The 20,624-nt window shown below is 35.3% G+C and overlaps 1 protein-coding gene across 2 annotated transcripts; it reads right to left on the bottom strand.

Annotated features, from left to right (window-relative positions):
• Positions 1-205: 205 nt before the first annotated feature.
• LOC117335695 (thymidylate synthase-like) lies at positions 206-15,665 on the bottom strand. Of its 2 annotated transcripts, none has more exons than XM_033895857.1 (9): positions 15,101-15,178; positions 11,032-11,145; positions 8,182-8,309; positions 7,400-7,576; positions 6,560-6,730; positions 5,367-5,467; positions 2,705-2,779; positions 2,246-2,317; positions 206-1,334 (listed from the first exon to the last, which is right to left on the bottom strand). In XM_033895857.1, exons 2-9 carry the CDS (start codon positions 11,124-11,126, stop codon positions 1,197-1,199), a joined length of 957 nt encoding a protein of 318 aa, XP_033751748.1. In that variant the 5' UTR covers positions 11,127-11,145; positions 15,101-15,178; the 3' UTR covers positions 206-1,196. The 2 variants fall into 2 exon arrangements, with proteins under 2 accessions (XP_033751748.1, XP_033751747.1); XM_033895856.1 differs by lacking the exon at positions 15,101-15,178 and adding an exon at positions 15,547-15,665 and having other exon boundaries at positions 209-1,334.
• Positions 15,666-20,624: the final 4,959 nt, after the last annotated feature.

Here is a 20,624-nt window from a genome sequence, read left to right as displayed (position 1 = left end):
TTTGATAGCTGCACCTTGGCAAATAATAACTTGTATAAAATGCAGTTACCACTACACAATTGAACAAACACTGACTGCAGTAAATATTTGATTTAAGTTTATATACGCCAAATGATACACGGCATGAAAAAGTATCCATCTCTGGATTAATACCATTTGCATACTATTGATGATTGTTTGAAAAAAAGAAACCAAATAATCTGTATGCAAATGTGTTTTAAATTTTTATTGGGAAACATAAATGACCTTTATAAGATCTAGGATATTTCCTCATTTTTACCCCTTTTCTCTCAATGATTTGAAAACAAGCAGAATCTGAATATTAAATCTGAGGAAGGTCCATCAAGAATTTTAACAGAAATAGTGGTAACAAGCTGTAATCAGTACTTGAAACAAAGAAATGGAAATAACAATCTTCAACTGTTAAAATCCAAGGTGGTCACATGTTGGTCAATTTGTTTATTTGATCAATTTACAACCAGGGACTACCGGAATCCTAAATGTAATTTGAGAAATTTCTATTCCGAACATTTGGAGGAATAATGCTTCAAATTTTAATTATCAAAATCCAAGATAGTAGCCCGTCAGCTACCGACCTTATTTGATCAATCTAATATTTGATAATGCACAACTAGGGAGTTGGGGGAACCTTCACATACAAAATTTAAGGATTATGCCAGTGTTTGGAGAAATAGCAGTAAACAGAAATTCAACTGCCAAAATTCAAAATGGTGTCCTCTCGCCCAGTTTAAATGAACATGCACAACAAGGGTTCAAAGGGAACCTACATATGAAATTTGAGAAAGGTCCTTCAGGTACTTTCTTAGAAATAGCGATAACACAGATTGTTTACGGGTGGATAGATGACAAACCAGTCAAAGGGCGATTTGTAGAGCCCAACATCTGATGACAGTACAAAATGGGCTATTAATATAAAACACACAAGTTATATATATATTTAAATATGTAAGTGTACAGTTTTAGATCATAAAGATATTGTATTTGCTGAGCACAAAGGATAGCTGCACTTGTGCTTGTCGGAACCTATTTTGTGTTTGGGTTGGTAGGTTGGGAATGTTGTTTTACAACAGCACCAACGAGAATTTGAATTTCACTTGATCCAGGTATTTTCAAATGAAGACCTTTTGAAACAGCATACTAAATTGCACTTTTCCGTATAAAAGAGTTGGTCCCAATTACACGGCCATCTCCATAGTAATTTTTGGGTGAGGTTTATAGTCCACAATCTCAAAGTCTTCGAATTTGAAATCATCAATGTCTTCAACTTTCCTTTTAATCACAAGTTTTGGGAATGGTTTGGGCTCCCTTGCCAGCTGAAAAGGAAAACATTTCATTTAAAGTTTTCATTATACAACCTTGATTCAATAGCTTAACTATTCTTTATCTTACTGCCGTTGAACCCTATCTGCGGATGATGAAAGTTCGCTTATAACATAGGCTGGGCTTCAGGGCTATTCCATTAAAACATCTACCCGACCCCAGGACTCCAGGATGATAATATCTTTGTTCCACCAGACATTCCTAATACTGTCAATATCTTTGTTCCACCAGACATTCCTAATACTGCCAATATCTTTGTTCCACCAGACATTCCTAATACTGTCAATATCTTTGTTCCACCAGATCTTCCCAACACTGCCAATATCTTTGTTCCACCAGACATTTCTAACACTGCCAATATCTTTGTTCCACCAGACATTCCTAACACTGCCAATATCTTTGTTCCACCAGACATTCCTAACACTGCCAATATCTTTGTTCCACCAGATCTTACTAACACTGCTAATTCCTATATCTGTTGCGATTTCGATCAATGTGCATATGTGTGATTACAAAATCATGTGTTTTCATTTTGCGGTATTGTCAACATTTAATTTGAGCACCGCCTACTTCAAGTACAGCCAATCAAGTACAGTTCAATACAATAAACACTTATCAAGGTTGTGAAGTACATTCCTCCTCCACAGATAGGGTTCAATGGCAGTAAAAGTGTCCCAATAATACTATATTTTATATAACAGTTGTGCCTCTTATATGTTTGACTACTTTGTAAAAATTCTGTTCTTAAGAATAGACAGACACCAAAAATTATATATTAAAATGTGCTGATGATGTTCTTAACCAAGAATACTTTCAAATATATATTCACTAGAAAACTTGACATCACACATATTTATGTCAAGTCAGCAATTAAGGTTTACATGGAATTAAAACTTTAAAATACCTGTTCTTTCAATGGTTCGATATGGTTCACATATACATGAGCATCTCCCAATGTATGTACAAAATCACCAGGCTGTAAAAAAACAACATACAATGTTACACTGTCAGCTTTAATGACAAAACTTCCCAGTACTTCTATATCAAACAAGGATTTACGCAAGTAAATAAGTACGTTGTACATGTATGCTTCATTTCATTAAAAAAAAAAAATTTCACTTCAAGCATGTTTATCAATATCTAAGTATCACATAATTTCCATGCTTTAATGATTTTGAGATGATAGATTTAAAAAATATTCAGCAACTACTAACAATTAATTGAAATAGAAACTCTATAGCTATACTATACCAAATCCCTTGTACAGTTGGCCCTAAATGACCCTAGTTGTCTATGGGCCATAAAACCCAAACAAACAAACTCTTATAGCAGAGTTGTAAGTGATTAACAAATACATACAAACCTTTAGGTCGGTCACATGAGCAATCATGTAGGTCAACAAAGCGTAACTAGCAATGTTGAATGGTACTCCCAGACCCTGTAAATGACAAATAAAACATGTCAAACATGTATGACCCTGCTTTAGCTAAATTGTGAAACATGTATACAGTATGACTCTGCTTCAGCTAAATTGTGAAACGTGTATACAGTATGACTCTGCTTTAGCTAAATTGTGAAACGTGTATACAGTATGACCCTGCTTCAGCTAAATTGTGAAACATGAATGACCCTACCTCAACTTTGTTGGATATAGATTTAAACCCAAATTTAACAAAGCATGTCTGAGCACTTCCATGTACAGTTAATATCAGTATCCCATTTCATTATTAATGATTGAATGACACCATGCAGAACTTCTGAACAATATTTTATGGATAAAGATATCAATGCAATATATGGCAAAGGTATCAATGCATTTTTTTTTTATTTGATAAAAGCGTCCCACAAATCTGACATCTGATCAAGAGATCTATAGATATATGAAGTCACAGAATAAATAAATAACTAGAACACTGACACGTCAGAAAGGGCCCCGCTATGTGTCTGACCCTTCAGGGTAAATGTAATAATTATTGTCAGTGTTTTTCCTGCCTATATAACTGGGTGCGCCAAACGACCCCATTCTCAATGCGTTTTAGCCTGATTTTTTCCCAAAATCAACTCGAAAATTACAAATAACATTTGTATGACGACGTTTCACAATCAATGAAAAAATTCCCAGTTTTGTTTTTAGGAATACACTGTGCACTGTAAAATTGGTTAGCATAGAAAATTCAATGTGTGTGTTTGGGTGTAATTTACAGTTTGCGCTCAAATTTTCCCAATTTGGCATATTGAAGTTTTCCCAAAATACCCAGGAAAAACACTGATTGTAATATATTGACATGAAACTATCAGATATATGTTTTTGATTAACCTTTGCTATTGTTTCATTAATGTTAGCATTAATAGGGCCACTGACAATACTGCTTATTATTATTGTATGGAAAAGCTAGCTAAAAGAATTCTACAAGCATTACACTTTTCAAATTTGTTTCAAATCTAATATCAAGGAGCACACAAACTGATATAAACTCAATGCAGTTATTCTAATAAGGTAAACTTGAGAGGGTTTTCTGAAAAACAAAACATACCAAATGTGAAGAAAAGGGGAGAAAAAAAGGATTTTTTAAAATATTTTAATAATGTCCTTTTTTTGTCATTTGAGGTATAAGAAATCCAAACCAGTACTTTTTTCACCTTTTTTTGTTTTAAAACTTTTTATATTTAGACCCAATCAACTTCAAAATTTGGTCGCTTGACACCAACTTACCTTCATAATGTCATAACAAAATCTTTAATACCATTTAAAAAATGTCAATCCGACCTTAACATATGACCCATTGACTTTGAACTTTGGTCAGTTGATACCTTGTTTGATTGTGACCAACTTAAGATTTACCATTTAAAAAATGTCAATCCGACCTTAACATATGACCCATTGACTTTGAACTTTGTTCAGTTGATATCTTGTTTGATTGTGACCAACTTTGCATAAGTCATAAATTATGCTAATGGAAGACTGTAATAGTATTGTATATGTATGTGTGTATTGTGGTTTTATGTCAATATGTAAAATGTTACATCATCGAAAATCGGCTTCCCTCAATACCTGTATGTACCAATTTTTGCCGCAATCAAATAATATCAAAATTTCTACCAATCAGAAGCCTCCATTTGTTACCATGGTAACAGACGGTTTCATAAGTGGTACCATTGTGTTTGGCTTCCCTAAATACCACTATGTACCAATTTTCACCGAAATCGAACAATATCGAAATTTCAACCAATCAGAAACCTCCATTTGTTACCATGGCAACAGACAATTTTGTAAGTGGTAACATTGTGTTTGGCTTCCCTAAATACCACTATGTACCAATTTTCACCGAAATCCTCCAACTCTTGTCAATAATTTGGCGCAAAAGAAAAAAACGGAGAGACGTACAACCTTATTACTATAGCCAGTATAGGGCACCGCATCTTTGATGCGGGGCCCTAATAAACAATTCTGCAATCTGCTATAACTAGTGTTTCAAATTTATATAAAAGCATATCAAAAACAAGATCATTCATTGATAAGAAAATGTCAAAATTGTTTTGACTGCTAAAATCCAAAAGGGTCGATAACCTGGCATTTTGAAGCCGACCCAGGATGACCTTGACCGTTGACCTTTGAACTTGTGACCTTGAACTATGAGTTTGATCATTCTGTCAGTTAACTCTTGGTTTATTTCTTGACAACTTTGCATAATCGAATAGTGAACAGTTAAAAACAACAAAGATCCAGTATTTTCATGTTAATGTTAAAATCCAATATGGCCGCCTAACAGCCATTTTGAATCCGATTTGCATGAAATACTACACATCTGATCTAGGATGCATGAGGAATCATCAGTTCCAATTTGATACAAATCCTTCATCTCCTTCAATCATTTTTGTGCAGAAGAAAAAAAACAGACAGACGGACGGACAGACAGACAGAGACGGACGGACGGACAGACGGACAACCTGATTACTATAGGGCACCCGCATCTCTCGATGCGGGGCCCTAATAAACTAAGTAGTCCGTACAAAATGATGCTTACCATATCTGCTGACCGCTGATACAACTGACAAGACAGCTCTCCATTTGCAACATAGAACTGCACAAAGGCATGACATGGGGGAAGAGCCATTTTGGGTAAATCTGGAAAATAAAACACATGATAGACATTTATAAGAACAGTAAGCTATAAAATAGTGAAAGTAAAGCTACAATACAAATCCCTATTAAAGAGCAGTCATAAATATATAGTAAGTCCATTTAAAGAGACATTTTTGCAGGGTACACACACAGATCAGATCAAACCAAATGCAAAACCAGCCCCACAAACTATATACATGAGTATGAAGTATGAGAAAGTATGGGGTCACCTGTCCAACAACATGGGGTTTCTCTGGGGATTCTCAGTAAGACCCCAGACCATTCCATTCGGACCAACAAGAGTGTTTTAAATAGATGTTGGTATAACTTGCTTCATGATTGTTTTGTCAATATTAAAGATGGCTGTTTCTGTTTTCCCAATCAGTCTTAAAATTGGTACAATTGGGACCAAGGGAAATATATACAGATAAAGTTTCAGATATATCCTTCCCACACATTAAGAAACAATGATAACAAACCTTGCCCATCTTCGGTAGCCAAGGCTTCTGATTACGTTACACTCCACGAACCCTTGGCGGATATAGTCGTGTTCAAACCGTCGCGCCCTGGAATCCCAGGGCAACCAATCAAATCCCGTTTTACATTCAGGCTTGGTTTCGCATTAAACAAAAACTGCGGCACCCAGTACAGAACTACATTGTCGACTATGTCATGGCATTTTACCTATATACAGAGACGTACAATCATTGGGGAAACATTCACAGTGTTTGATCAATTTAAATAAGTCATTGATCAAACATCTCATCGAAATTGACACAAGCCTTCATTTGTGTCTGTAAACATCACCGATGAAGTACATTGGTAACGCTCATTTTGATTGGTCGAAAATTTCATGAATAAAGGGTGGTAATTTCGAATCTCCACTAGAGGGCCAGAACTGACGACTATATCCGCCAAGGGTTCGTGGAGTGTAACGTAATCAGAAGCCTTGGCTAGCGAAGATGAACCTTGCCCGGCAAAATCCAAGACTAATTGTTTCAGAATTATCACAAAAGAGAAACTTATATACTGGCCACGATACACGTAGAACCTTTGAAACACAGCTGTCTCGTTACAGCTGCCAAAGTGTAGTACCTGGAGGGTTCCAGGCAGACATGATAATACGTCGGTCATCAGGATTGGTCTTTATTTTATGTATCACATCCTTCAGTTGGTCCACGCCTTGACCAGTGTAGTCCGCATGCATGTCCTTATACTCTGCTCCAAAGTGTCGCCATTGGAAACCATACACAGGGCCTAGATCACCTATGGAATGAGATCAGTGGTATGTTATTTATGACAAGTAGCGATTTAAAGGAATTACCTCTATTTCCCCTATTGGGCCCCGCCCATTTGTCCCCTTTGGGGTCAGAGTCACCATTTATGCAAAATCTGTTCCCCTTCCCCAAGGATGTTTCTGACCAAATTGGGTTCAAATCCATTCATAACCTTATGACTAGTAGCGATTTAAAGGAATTACTTCTATTTCCCCTATTGGGCCCCGCCCTTTGGCCCCTTTGGGGTCAGGGCCACCATTTATGCAAAATCTGTTCCCCTTCCCCCAAGGATGTTTCAGACCAAATTGGGTTCAAATCCATTAATAACTTCATGACTAGTAGCGATTTAAAGGAATTACCTCTATTTCCCCTATTGGGCCCCGCTCCTTTGGCCCCTCGGGAGTCAGAATCACCATTTATGCAAAATCTGTTTCCCTTCTGCCAAGGATGTTTCTGGCCAAATTTGGTCAAAATCCAATAAGGCCTTTTTGACTAGTAGCGATTTGAAGCAAATGTTGACGGACGGACGACGGACGCTGCGCCATGACATAAGCTCACCGGACCTTCGGTCCAGGTGAGCTAAAAACTACTTTTAAACATCATTACAACGTATGGCTTGTGCAGCATCAGCCTGAATATAACAAGATATAATTCATACCTTCCTCGCGGTGACCCAGGCCAAGTTTACTTAGAAACTCCTTGGAACCATTAGCATCCCAGATGCGAATCTTTTTCTCCTTCAGCTTGTTTCCATTGGTACAACCCTGAATAAACCAGATCAGCTCCTCTGCAACTCCACGCCAGAATACCTTTTTGGTGGTCAGTAGGGGGAAATCTTTATCAACACAAAAGGAAGATATGTATTACATTGTACATGCATAATCATAAAATGAATTAAAACTGACCTGATGTCATTAAAGAATACATGAAAAATAAATTAATTACTGATTATGATTTTTTTTATTTCTACCACAATACCCTGTGTTATTCAACTCTCAGACCATCAGTTAATCATTACAGCTGTTGATTAACAATCTGTTTATACCACACGTGGTATAAACGCATTTTGATTGGCTAACAAGGTGAACTTTGGCCTAGGCTGCAATTGTCATTGACGTCATCAATAATCTAATGACGTCACATCACCGAGTCCCGGACGTCACCGGTACACTTTATTTGCATACGCGAAATTATACTTGGCCACGTTTCCCTTTGATTCAACACTCGTAAGTTATTTTTTAAAAGTTGCAAAAAACACTCGCTAAAGCTCGTGTCTTTTGTAACTTTTAAAAAATAACTTACGAGTGTGAAATAAATTCCATATCCAACAACCACTCGTTGTGTAACATCTATTTATTACATGACTTGTTATCTGAGCTCTGTGTTCTAAACTTTCTAGTCTCTGGTTCTTATTAACAACTTAAAAAGCAGACAATTTACCTTCTCTGAGATTGTATCTCATCTGCATGCCAAAGATTGAAAGTGCGTCGGTGCCTGTTCTGTTGGATTTACGGGTCCCATTGTCCAAAATTTGTTGTATAGCATCAAGGTAGTGTTCCTCGTCATGTCTGTAATAGATCAACAAGCATATTATACTGGGTATTACTTTAAGTATTGCTGACCCCCAATAGCGTCATGTCTGTAATAGATACAAGCATATTATACTGAGTATTACTTTAAGTATTGCTGACCGCAATAGTGACTATGGTTCTTTACACGTGTAAGTTTTATCCAAATCCTTCAAGGAATGAAGTTTCTAGAGTGCTGACAATGATGGTGACCTTTACCTAACAACCCTAAAACTCAAATGCTAGAGCACTGAGAAGGATTTTCTAAAAAAAAATAGTGACCTTGACATTGTCCCAACAACTGTGAAACTCAAAGATGTCCAAGATACCATAGTCCTTTATGAATGTATAAAGTTTTATCAAAGTCCCTTCAGGAATGAAGCTACAAGAATACCGACAAAAGATTTTCTAAAAAATAGTAATAGTGACCTTGACCTTACAACCCTGAAACTCCAACTTGTCCAAGATATTATGATCATTTGTGATTGTGTGAAGTTTGATCTAAATCCCCAAAGAAATGAATTAAGCTGCTAGAGCACTGACAAATTTTTGAAAGGATTTTTCAACAAGAGGCACACAGGGCATGCTTTGCTCACCTAGATATTTAAGCAACCATGGTCAAATACTCTCATATCAGCTATATTACAACTTTTTTCCTACTTTTTGAGCTGCATCTAGATCGCCCAACAATGGTTCAAACCAAATGTAGACCAAATCCTTCTAAATTCTTAAAGAAGAAAAAGGTATTTTAAAGTTTTTTGCTATATATTTTTCCTATTGAACCCTTCCCCTGCAGCCCTATAGGGGAGCCACACCATCCATTTATATACATTGGATCAGATCCCATTTGCCCAATTAATCATTAATGCTCCAGGCAAATTATATGAATGGACTAGAAGCAACTTAAAGGATTAAGCGCAGTTTCCACAATTGGACCCTGCCTCTCAGGCCCCAAGAGGGCCAGACCCCATTTTATACAAAATTGTTCCCCTTTATTCAAGGATGCTTCAGACCAAATACCGAATAATGGCGCAGGGCGCGGGTAATTGACAGTGGGGCGCCCTTATTAAGATTAGTTATTCTGAAGTTTTATGAAACAGACTATACCTTATAGCAGAATATTCAGTCATAAAAATATTCCAGATAAAGATATATATTCATTATCATATATTAAGCTTAAACATCACTAGAATATTCCTGTGAACCTGTAAAGCATGCGAGCTGATCTTTAGACCAGAGAATGTGTGTTCCACCATTTATGTTCAAATGGAACTTTTTTTGTGTTCTATTTATAGACACAGGTGATTTTTTCCCAGATCATATATTTGACCTAATAATTGATTTACAATGTCTTTAACTAGCTTTCTGTTCTGTACAAAAGTTGTTAATCAACAAGAATGAAGTCTTTTACTTTATCTTCAAATAAAAGATGGTAAGTTATTATTTGTATGTGTGTTTAGTTTCGGGTGCTCTTTGCACTGACATGTCATCTGTAGCCTGTACTGTAGGAATAGACAAAATATGGCGAAAACTTGTGTTCCAGTTACTTAATTTGCTTAAGAAAATTGAAAACATAAAGTAGCAAAACATTTCACATGAATTATTACTTTTGAACACCATTTTGACACTCAGTCAAAGATTTATTTCCTTGAAAAAAGGTAGGGGCGCCCTTATTAGGTCAAATACGGTATGGATCAGATCCATTCATTCCTACAGAAGTATCTGGATTTTAAAGAATTTGCTATCGGTATGTTTCCCCTATTGAACCCACCCCTCAAGTACCTGGGAGACCAGATCCTCTGTTTATAAAAACAAAATTGGTTTCCCTTCATCCAAGGATGCTTCAGGCCAAACCTTTTATTTCCTACAGAAGGATCTAGGAAGAATTTGTGATATTTCCCTTATTGGACCCTGCCCCTCAAGCCCCTAAGGGCCCAAATTAAACCAGCCATTTATACAAAATTGAATCTCCTTTCCACAAGGCTGCTTCAGACCAAATTTGATTAAAATCTGCTCAGTCGTTCATGACTATTAGTGATTATTAGGAAACTCAAACTTATCAGAGATATTATGGTCCTTTATCAGTTTGAATTTTGATCAAAATCCCTCAAGGAATGAAGCACCTAGAGCATTGATGATAAACTTGTTACATAAACATACATATGTATGTACGAGACAGAGGGAGAGGAAAACTATAGTCCATCCGTTTCACCAGTACGGAACTAATAATGGCTGTATAATTAGGGAAACTGATCAAACACAGATTAGCGGAAACGACTGTTTACCAACTCAGTCTGCAGATTGATATAGTGCAAACAAATAGACATATCAATTGGATTTCAATCTTGTACACCTCATCACACCTCAGCATGTATTATACGTACACCTTATTTGACACAATGGCATATACATGTACATCTCAGCATATATTATACACATGCTCTGCTCTGCTGGTCATTTGACTAATTAAGGAGTTAAGGTGATAGTGTATAATTGTTATACATACAAAATCCAATACATGTTGTGATGAAATGTATCTTATAAATACAGTACATTTGACCAATTTAAATTTAAGGTGTATTATTGACTCATATTTATTATCAAGTATAAATTAAAACTATTATCATTTTAATTCTATGCACATATTATTCTCATGAACTCAATTCTATAACCTACAACATAATTTGAGTATTATAATAAGATCAATGTAACATGAAATCACCTTTTCTTTCGCGAGACACCATTAGATCCGTCAACATGATCTCCGTTAGCTTTGCCATCAGAACTTATCACATTTTCATTCACTGTTGCTTCCATTGTATGATATGACAACCAGCTGAAAATTGATCGACAAAACACATCATTTCTCGTCTGCATATATATATATAATATGGTAGCTAGGGTTTATAAGTAATGTATAAGTATCATATAACTTTTATATAAAAATTTCTAAAGAGAAGATCATTCTGCTCCAACTATTTCCAGGGTAGATATTTGAAGTAGGAGGGTGGTTTGCATATTTCTTTGAAACTTTAATCAGAAAAAAAGTTCAACTTTTACATATTGATTATTTTATTTAATATTTTAAACAAAAAATCAACCTAACTTACCAACATTGTCTATGATTATTAAAATATTATTCTATGAATAGTTTGGAAATCAATTATCAAGTGACAACTGGCCACCATGAAGGGCTCATTCCCCGAACACCAACTCTGGTAAAGACAAAGGAAGGTGTTTATGTAGGAAGTTCTTTGAAGTTTAGTTATAGTCTGTTTCAATATGAAATACCAACTCGGGTAAAAAAAATAGGGTCAGCTCAGGTATATGAATCAGATATAGTTGTCTAAATTCTAAGCACTATCATAGGGAATATTTTACTAGTAATATTAAAATGACAATATTAAATCAATAAATATAGACTCTATATAAGATAAATAAAAAAAATCAAATTTTAAAAGCATTATGCCTAATTATACAGTTTGCTATTGATAATGACAATGTCAGATTAAATATATAAATAAGAAAATAAATAAAATTAGAAATTGTTTTCTAAATTCAAAGCACTAATTTTAGATGTTAACTATTAATAATGACAATATCTGTTGACGATGAAGTTATAACGTTGACCTGTGCATTCACCATTCCGCGTATGATAAACAAAAAATATTTTTATTTTCTATTTCTGAAACAGATACAAACAAGAATATTATTCTGCAAGAACTGATCTATAAAGTAATTACATGATAATCTAAACAAATCTGGAAAAAAGCAATATATGTATAGGTATTTAAAGAAAACCAATATTAATTATAAGCCTGAAACAGATATCACAAGAATATTACAATAGTTCTGCAGTTACTGATCTACATTGTGTTATATAATAAAACAAAATACAATACAAATGTACATGTATAGCTCTTGTAAGCAAGATAAAATATAAACAAAAATGTTACTGTTAACTAAATATAAACATGAAACAGATATCACTTTTTAAAGAATATTACAATAATTCTTCAATAACTTAATTATTTATACAAATCTGAAAAACATAAAGTTAACTAATATTGCTTTACAGTGAAAAAGTATGAATTTAAGATTCCATAATAATGCCAATCTAAATGCCAATTTACACTAACTCTGAAAACAAACACAAATTAAATCAATACGACACAAAATTTAACAAAATGTTAAAGTTTGATCAAGTATCCAACGATACAATTGTTTTTGATAATTCAAATATAAAAGCAAAATATGATGATTTTCCAAAGTGTGCTTCAGTTTTATACACTATTTCTGAAACTAGTTTGTCAATCATCAATACAACACAATGAAATACAATAATATTTTATCAGCAGCTAATGATTTTCTGATCACCCAACAGGTGAGTTGATTTACCTGTGTTCTGATTTACCTGTGTTCTGATTTACCTGTGTTCTTACACTGAGGATATTTCGGTAACAAATTCATTTTAGTATATCCTTGGCCAACTGTGGAATAGTTACAACATGTATTGTACAAAAAGTAAAAACAATCCTTTAGTTGGTTGTTCTGATAGATTGATTATTCAGACAGAAAACAGGAAGTACAGTCAACCAATTGTGACATTAATCATTAGAGCAGTATTTCTGTCCTTAATATTCTTATGTTCTTCAGTCATATTATCGGTTGCTCGTTTTTCTACTGCTGGATCTGCGGTTACCGGTACCGTTGCTTGTCTTTCCGCTGTTTCGTCCACTGTTTGTTTTTTTAAGAAACAACTTATCTTTTTATTGTCCTTTTCGTCAGATTTTCTTATTTTTTTTAGCGTAATACCAATCTGATTAAAATCAGCTGTTACATGGCTACGTTCAGGCGTATTGCATAGTAAACGTAGCCAAGTAACAGCTGATTTTAATCAGATTGAGCGTAATACTTGCTGTTGTGAGACATGGTACGATCCCGATTTCCGTTTTCCGGCTTTAAAAAAAATCACGTAGACGTAGTGCATAGTAAACGTAGCCATGCAACAGCTGATTTGAACACCGTCTCAGTAGTTAGTCACAATCGAAAATTTGGTCGTGAGTTCGATATTTTGCAAATTATTTCAAAATACTTCCAGGTAAAAGAAAAAAAAATCATATGGTCTCTTTACACACACCAAAGATTACTATAATGGGTCCATTCTCTCGTAAAAATATCGATTTTGGGTCCACTATCGGCCATTTCGGTAATTCAACTCTAACGACAATCGGGCCGCGATTCACAAATGAAAAATTAATTTAAAATTAGGTCAAATAAACCTCTAATATTTTACATATAATACAATTAGGCATTGAAGAACATATATTTGGGTCAATTCTCTGAAAATAATGCCAATTTATATTAAAATTAAGCCCCATTTTTCTTCGTTTCGGTATTTCCAAGTCCGCTTCACCTGTGGTCCGTTTCAGTAAATATTCTCGCCTTTGCCGAAATAAAAACAAGCTTTATAATTGTTCATTTTAAACATGACAACAATTGCCAACCACATATATCCAAACATGTTATTGTTGATATCATCTGAATATTGTCGTAGTTATGTCACTTCGATTGTAAACCCCATGCCAAAGTCATGGAGGAATCGACCAATCAAATTGGTTTAACTTTTGATTTCCGTAATCTTGCAGTTACCTCCCTTACAGTAAATACGTTCCAAGTATCGCCTACAACAAGCAATCCCGTGCACATAACAAGATATTATCATTTGCATTTGATTTATCGGTCATTTTCGTCAAAGGAAAATGGTATATGGAAATCGATGACAACGTTAACACTATGACCAGTCACCCTGATCACAAATGCCACCTAATTGTTTCTCGCAAACGCGTACAGTAACATATAGTATGATACAATGTATCGTCTCGTATGCCGTTATTGATATATTTCTTTCTCTAAATTATTATAATACACACCTAGTTGATAATGATGTAACATTCTAGAATATATATATTACACATTTAAGTAAATCACGGACATATTTGCAGACCTATTGCTATAATGTCAGCCGTTTTGGAACGAACACGGAAAAGCAAAACTTTCTAAACATCCGGAGACGAATTCGCCTGCGCAATAGTTGTTTACATAAATATATTGACCTGGAGTTATTCGCAAAGTTCAGGTTCATTTAGTCTTCACATTTCGCTAGCGTTATGCATTTCTCCAATCGTATGCATCTTGAAAACATCTACTGAATACATTTCAACATTTTCGGTAAAACTGCTATATAAAACGAAGATGTTTTTGCAAGTAAATTATTTGAAGCGTAAGGCAATTGGGGCAGCCATATTTCATTGACACAGACAGTAGATGGCGTATTGGTGAATGTGGTTACCAAATATGGTCATATTTCTCAGTCCAGTTCTTGAATGCAATAACCGAACATTAATGTTCGTTTAAAAAGAACACTAGTAACACATGGATTCTTTCAATTTATATTTATATTTTTAATACTGCTGGTGTAACATGTTTCTCTGTTTTTAAAACGATTGAAAATAATGGGCAGATAACTCTTAATTTTTCATGAATTAGAAAGTATTACCTTGATATTCACTGCGGACCTTTTATAGTAAAAACCCTTATTTTTGTATGGTATTATATCTCAGTTTACAGTCAGAACTTCAAACGCCTGTGACTCCACACCCCGAACAGGGAAGTGATAACCAACATGACCGCCACGTCAGCAATATAACACAATGACAGATATTATAAATGGGCGATACAGTATACAGAAGCATTGTAATAACAAGACTGGTGACATCAGTTATAATTACCTGGTCAGTGGTGTGACCTTGTGACTTGGTGTTTGACTTGCTTGCACCGGTACCCTAAGCAAACTTTTAGGGACGCTCCAGTAACATCAAGTAACCATTAGTAACTAAGTTTGCGCATACGTAAACATGATGTGATCATCGGAATTTCCAACTTTTTTACTTCCGCACAAATTAGGCTTATTTAATTTTTCAATACTTCTTTCAAATCACATGAATGCCTTGATTACCGCCTGATTTTGAAACAAACATGTCATTTGACAGTTTTAGGAAAAATTTCTCTAAAACTGGACCAATATATAAAACACCCGAATCTCTCAACAGAACAAGGAAGTGTAACCCAGCATGACCCACCTTTAGAAATACTAAAAACACGACGACAGACGTTTATAATGGCGATAAAGTTATCATAACATTGTAACAACGAGACTGAAGACATTGTTACTTACCTGGTGTTGTATTAGATCCAAAACCAGGTCTTAAGTTATACAAACTTTCGCTTCTCTCTGTCGGAGTGGATCTGGCGTCCGTCTGGCCTCTCGAAGAACCGACTGTAATACGGTTTGGGTACAAAGCACACTGCGCAATTAAATGAAGTCTTTGTTATAGTTATTGAATGACTAGACGAGTGTATCACGAGATATTTCGGTGGGCGGTTACGAGTTCGCGTAGCGAACGAGTAACGCCCACCGAAATATCAAGTGTACACGAGTCTAGGACATTCAATAAATGGCTTGTATCATGGCCCGTCAATCGGCTGTCATTAAACTTCTAACAACCAATCAGAACTGTCTCAAGTTTCTGTGTGAATTCCCGGCCAAAAACAATCAACGATCAATTAGGAGTGCATTTCCCGCCAAAAACAATATCAGTTACATGTACATGTAGTTCAATGCGCACCCGACTTTGTAAGCGGTAAGCAGGAGGATGTCAACCCCTTCAGCTAGCTCCATGGTCAGTTTAAGGACAGGGATTTCCTTTCGTTACAAGGGGATGATTTTGACGACATTGTGTTATCTCAAATATTCAAGGATATAGAAAACGAAGTGAAAGTTTTTGATGGGATTTCCGACATGTCGCTGACACCTGTCGGGAGCAGAGACCTATATACTAGTATATAGGTCTCTGTCGGGAGTTAACGGCAAGGTGATGCAAAACATATTTAGGAGGACTGGAATACACGTGACCAAATTACCAGCAAGAATAGACATTATTACAACCAAGAAGGTAAGTTATTTCTTAAATAAATGAGATAACGGTGTAGATGAAAATCAAATAATTCTTCAAACCCGAATTTAAAAGATTTTCTATTTGGTTGGTACATAGGGACGTCGGGATTAGCATGACACTAAACATTTAGCAAATAATCATACACATTCTGAAATCTCGTTAAAAAATGAGTAATCAATTGCCTTAGCCCTATTGATTCAGCATGAACATGTAGTTTACTTAAATCAATTTGACCTAGATCGATTATGATTTAATGATTAATAAAATGATTTCTAAAGTTACTTGATTTCAAGTAAATTCATTTTTCTATAATGTTTTGTCATTGAAAAACTTGAATTCTATGAGAATATATTAGATAGTTTTTTTCGAGATGCGAGTTATATCTGATATTTCGAGAACCTTTTTTTAAAACCTTTCTAAACCATGTCGAATACGACAACTTGTTAGCCCATCCTACCATGTCTTTATCATAGGGTAACATCTAGTAATAACTTGTTCCCCCCACTGACTTGCAGGTGACCGATGTATTCCGGAGTACTTTGATATGTACAATGATGTATATACAGGAGACCTCTCGGAGGAACCCCCATTTGTTATGGAAGTCAAGTCGTCGGTGTAAACAAACCAAAACAACATAATGAAAGTGATAGGTGCCAGTGAAAGGAAATTACACACAACTTACACTATTGTACAAATGCGGCGAACTGGACAACTGTTAGTCACGCGTTATGTTAAATTTGTGAACAGGGAATCGTGTATATATATAGAGGAAATATATAGAGGAAACAGCCTTCAGCTTTAATTTTCAGTGATCGGATTGACATGAGGACACTGAAGTTTAATAATTACATTAAATAGAACTAACCTTTACTTTTTGCATAGACAAATTGGAAATGATTGTATGCCTTGACGTTTTTGTTTCATTAAAATTGAAAATTACGGAAACTAATGGTTCTTATACCTTCGGTGTCCAATAACATCCAAATTTGGGAAGTTAGTGTACACTTTGGTATACAAAAACTTCCTAGTATGGGAAGTTATTGGACAACTAAGCTCCGCCTCTTAACTGGGCATTGGGATTTATTGTACACGCAACTTCAAAGGGAAAACAGATAGACCATGATACAAAACACACTTACTGTTCATAAAACTGATGATACTGATTTATACTTATTGTGTTGGCAATCATTTCTATGTGCCTATCTTTCCAATAGGGTAAGTTCATGCATGGCCCAGTATCGTTTCTTTATTATAACAAAAATATTAAAGCAAATCCATATAAAAGGATATTTAAACTTTAATTTAAACCTATTTAGTTATAGGCTGTAATAATTTGAATAATAATTTAATTAAACACTGAAATAACTTCCCCATAATGAAATATGCATAAATGGTTATATCTGCATTGCAAACTTTACTTTGAAATATCTTTTTTTTCAAATTTTGGCTAAGAAAAACAATATTAAAAACATACTGAAATCAATGCTGTAAATAGACCCCTGTGGATAACTTATATAATTGAAATGCAGAGGGACCTCACCAGGTGTTCCGATTGACACACCTGATGACCAATTTTTACTTATGCCTCCGGTACACGACTCGGTGCACAAATATAATAAAGTGGAGTCTCTAATCCAACTTGTAGCTCTAGTCTGCCTTAGTTTGTTGCCAATACCAATAGTCTTTTTTTTTGGTCTATCAAATATGGTCTTTTTTCTTTTATTTTATCAGTCATTTTATCAACAGAGTTGTAAACAATAATAATGTTCATTGATTTAACGGAAAGTTAATAGTTTAAAAGATCCACACACACCATGGCCAGTTTCAAGTTTCCTGTCAGATGTATTACCCAAAACGTGAACAGGTTAATTCAGTTTGATTCATAATAAAAATATTAGATTCCGTTTTCAGAAAATGCAGATGTCCATTAACAAATACCGCATGTTCTGCGTGCATTGTACAGTATATTACTCTCCGATTGGACAGCTAGTATATACTATTCACTACTGTCTAGGTCCAAGTTCATTTAATTTATTGACGTTTTAAGCATTTATTTTAAACATTTACAGATTTCAGATTTTATTGATCACTATGAAATCACACATTTCTTACTTCCAATTTTAATCCGGACGATTTTCAACCACGTGGAGAAAAGTTTGGGTCAGTCCACAGGGGCTTGGCACGATTTTCCAAATGATAGTCTATATATATATGTATATAGTATCAAGGGTAGTAACTACAAAGAGGGGGAAGACGAACGTATTTAAAAAAAAATAATTTGTCGTATTCTGCGGGTCAAAAATCTTAGTGACACATACATTACCTTAAAGAGAAATGTTTTATCTTTCCAATGAGTGTTCGATGAACAAAATTGGCCAAGTATTATCCAAGTTATGACCTGACGAATTCGGAAATAGATATTGAAATGGCTAGGTCGGAATCTCCCTGTCCGGTTGAATAGTCGCCTCGCCTCTAATGACTTTGTTTATGTCGTTACAGTGGTCGTACAGCCAAGAAGCGTTCCGGATGAAGGGAAAGATGGTGGTTCTTTTTGAAGACGGTAAGCTCGGTGATGTAATATGGAATTGGCTACGGCACATGACGGATAACATAACCAACCGACATCCTATATTGACATAGTTATGGTTACTGTATACCGCTGCAAGCGTCGATTTTTCGATTTCTGAATGGTTATTGAGGTACCCATTAGAGGCGAGGCGACTATTCAACCGGACAGGGAGATTCCGACCTAGCCATTTCAACATCTATTTCCGAATTCGTCAGGTCATAACTTGGATAATACTTGGCCAATTTTGTTCATCGAACACTCATTGGAAAGATAAAACATTTCTCTTTAAGGTAATGTATGTGTCACTAAGATTTTTGACCCGCAGAATACGACAAATTTTTTTTTTTTAAATACGTTCGTCTTCCCCCTCTTTGTAGTTACTACCCTTGATACTATATAGTATACATATATATATGGACAATCATTTGGAAAATCGTGCCAAGCCCCTGTGGGTCAGTCACCCGTGTCGACAACTGATCAGCTTGCCCGCCTTACACGTTGTCAAAGCAACCGCTGCGAGGTCTTAGCCCCAGGCATTTACCTGTGCAGCTCAGTTTTTGTAACGGTACTTTGTTTTTCTCTACTGCGATTTTAATGAACGGATTATAGACTGGCCCTGTTTTTGTTTCAAACCTTAAGCAACTGATAACTAGGGTATCAACAAATGCTATTCCGTAGTTAGAACGAGTCCATAAAAACATACGCAACCAAGATAAGATTATTATTGATCTGAAGTGATATACGGAACGAATTTAAGTTGTTAACCTATATAAACATTACAAAACACCTTTGTGCCATTTTTACACTCTGCAGGGTTATGATTACGTAAAAATCAGATTGTACGTACAGTAGCGGGACGGGACTGTGTACTGTTTGAAGGTCACCATGACTAGTCCTAACCCTAACTGATTGATTTAAAATGTTCCTCTTTAAATTTCTTTTATTTAAAATTGTAGAATGAATGAAACGTAAACCAAAACAATAATAAAAAAAAGAAACATGTAAAATTGATATTCACAAAAACATACCAAATTATTTATGAGTTGTCAATTAAACGTTTCCATGTGTATGCAATCAAGGGAAATATCGCGTTCTCGACAAATTTATTCACAAAGTCCACGAAATTCAGCAGTCCGGAAAACTCGTAATCCAGACGGTTTGTGCTAATTACATCTAATTTCAAATAGATTGAATGGGCGAGAGGCGTATGGTGAAAGCTGTGTGCCAGGTAGATACTTGTACTGTTATGTTTGCCTTTGTATATAATGTATCATGTCTTGTGTTATTGTGATAAGTTGTAAAACTTAAGCAAATAAAGAATCTGAATCTGAATCTGCTGGGACCAACAGTGTCCGGATTATCTACGGTCTATTGTATTGTAATTAGCTCATGCATGTGATCCGATGAAGGAATTATGGTACATGTATGTGTTTTAGTGGACAATGGATTAGTGACGTTTATAATGTATTGGATGTGTAAGAATACGCCATGTATAAGTTTTTAATTGTATTTAGAGATAGATATTGTGTAGATCGTTTAGAACATTGTTTTATGATATAACCTTATGTAGTATCCTTCATCTTGATCTTAGATTTCTAGATATGTCTTTCTTCCCGGTACAAGTCGTTCCGGCCTCTACCAGTCCGTGGAGTGTAACGTAATCAGAAGCCTTGGCTAGCGAAGATGTAGTATATAGGTCTCTGACACTACCCATCCATGTATGCCTGT

Source organism: Pecten maximus, chromosome 10 (assembly GCF_902652985.1).
Source record: "Pecten maximus chromosome 10, xPecMax1.1, whole genome shotgun sequence".
Classification (NCBI taxonomy): Eukaryota; Metazoa; Mollusca; class Bivalvia; order Pectinida; family Pectinidae; genus Pecten; species Pecten maximus.
The sequence above is the reverse complement of the archived record's forward strand: the minus strand, read 5'-3'. Positions and strand labels throughout refer to the sequence as shown.

Bases quoted from the DNA above. Each gene is read 5' to 3' on its own strand.
- LOC117335695 (XM_033895856.1), bottom strand. From the start codon at position 11,126: ATGGAAGCAACAGTGAATGAAAATGTGATAAGTTCTGATGGCAAAGCT. The intron at 6,731-7,399 runs GTATGAATTATA...CTCATTCCATAG, and splicing joins CCTGGGTCACCGCGAGGAAG to GTGATCTAGGCCCTGTGTAT. The intron at 1,335-2,245 runs GTATTTTAAAGT...TTTCCTTTTCAG, and splicing joins TCGAACCATTGAAAGAACAG to CTGGCAAGGGAGCCCAAACC.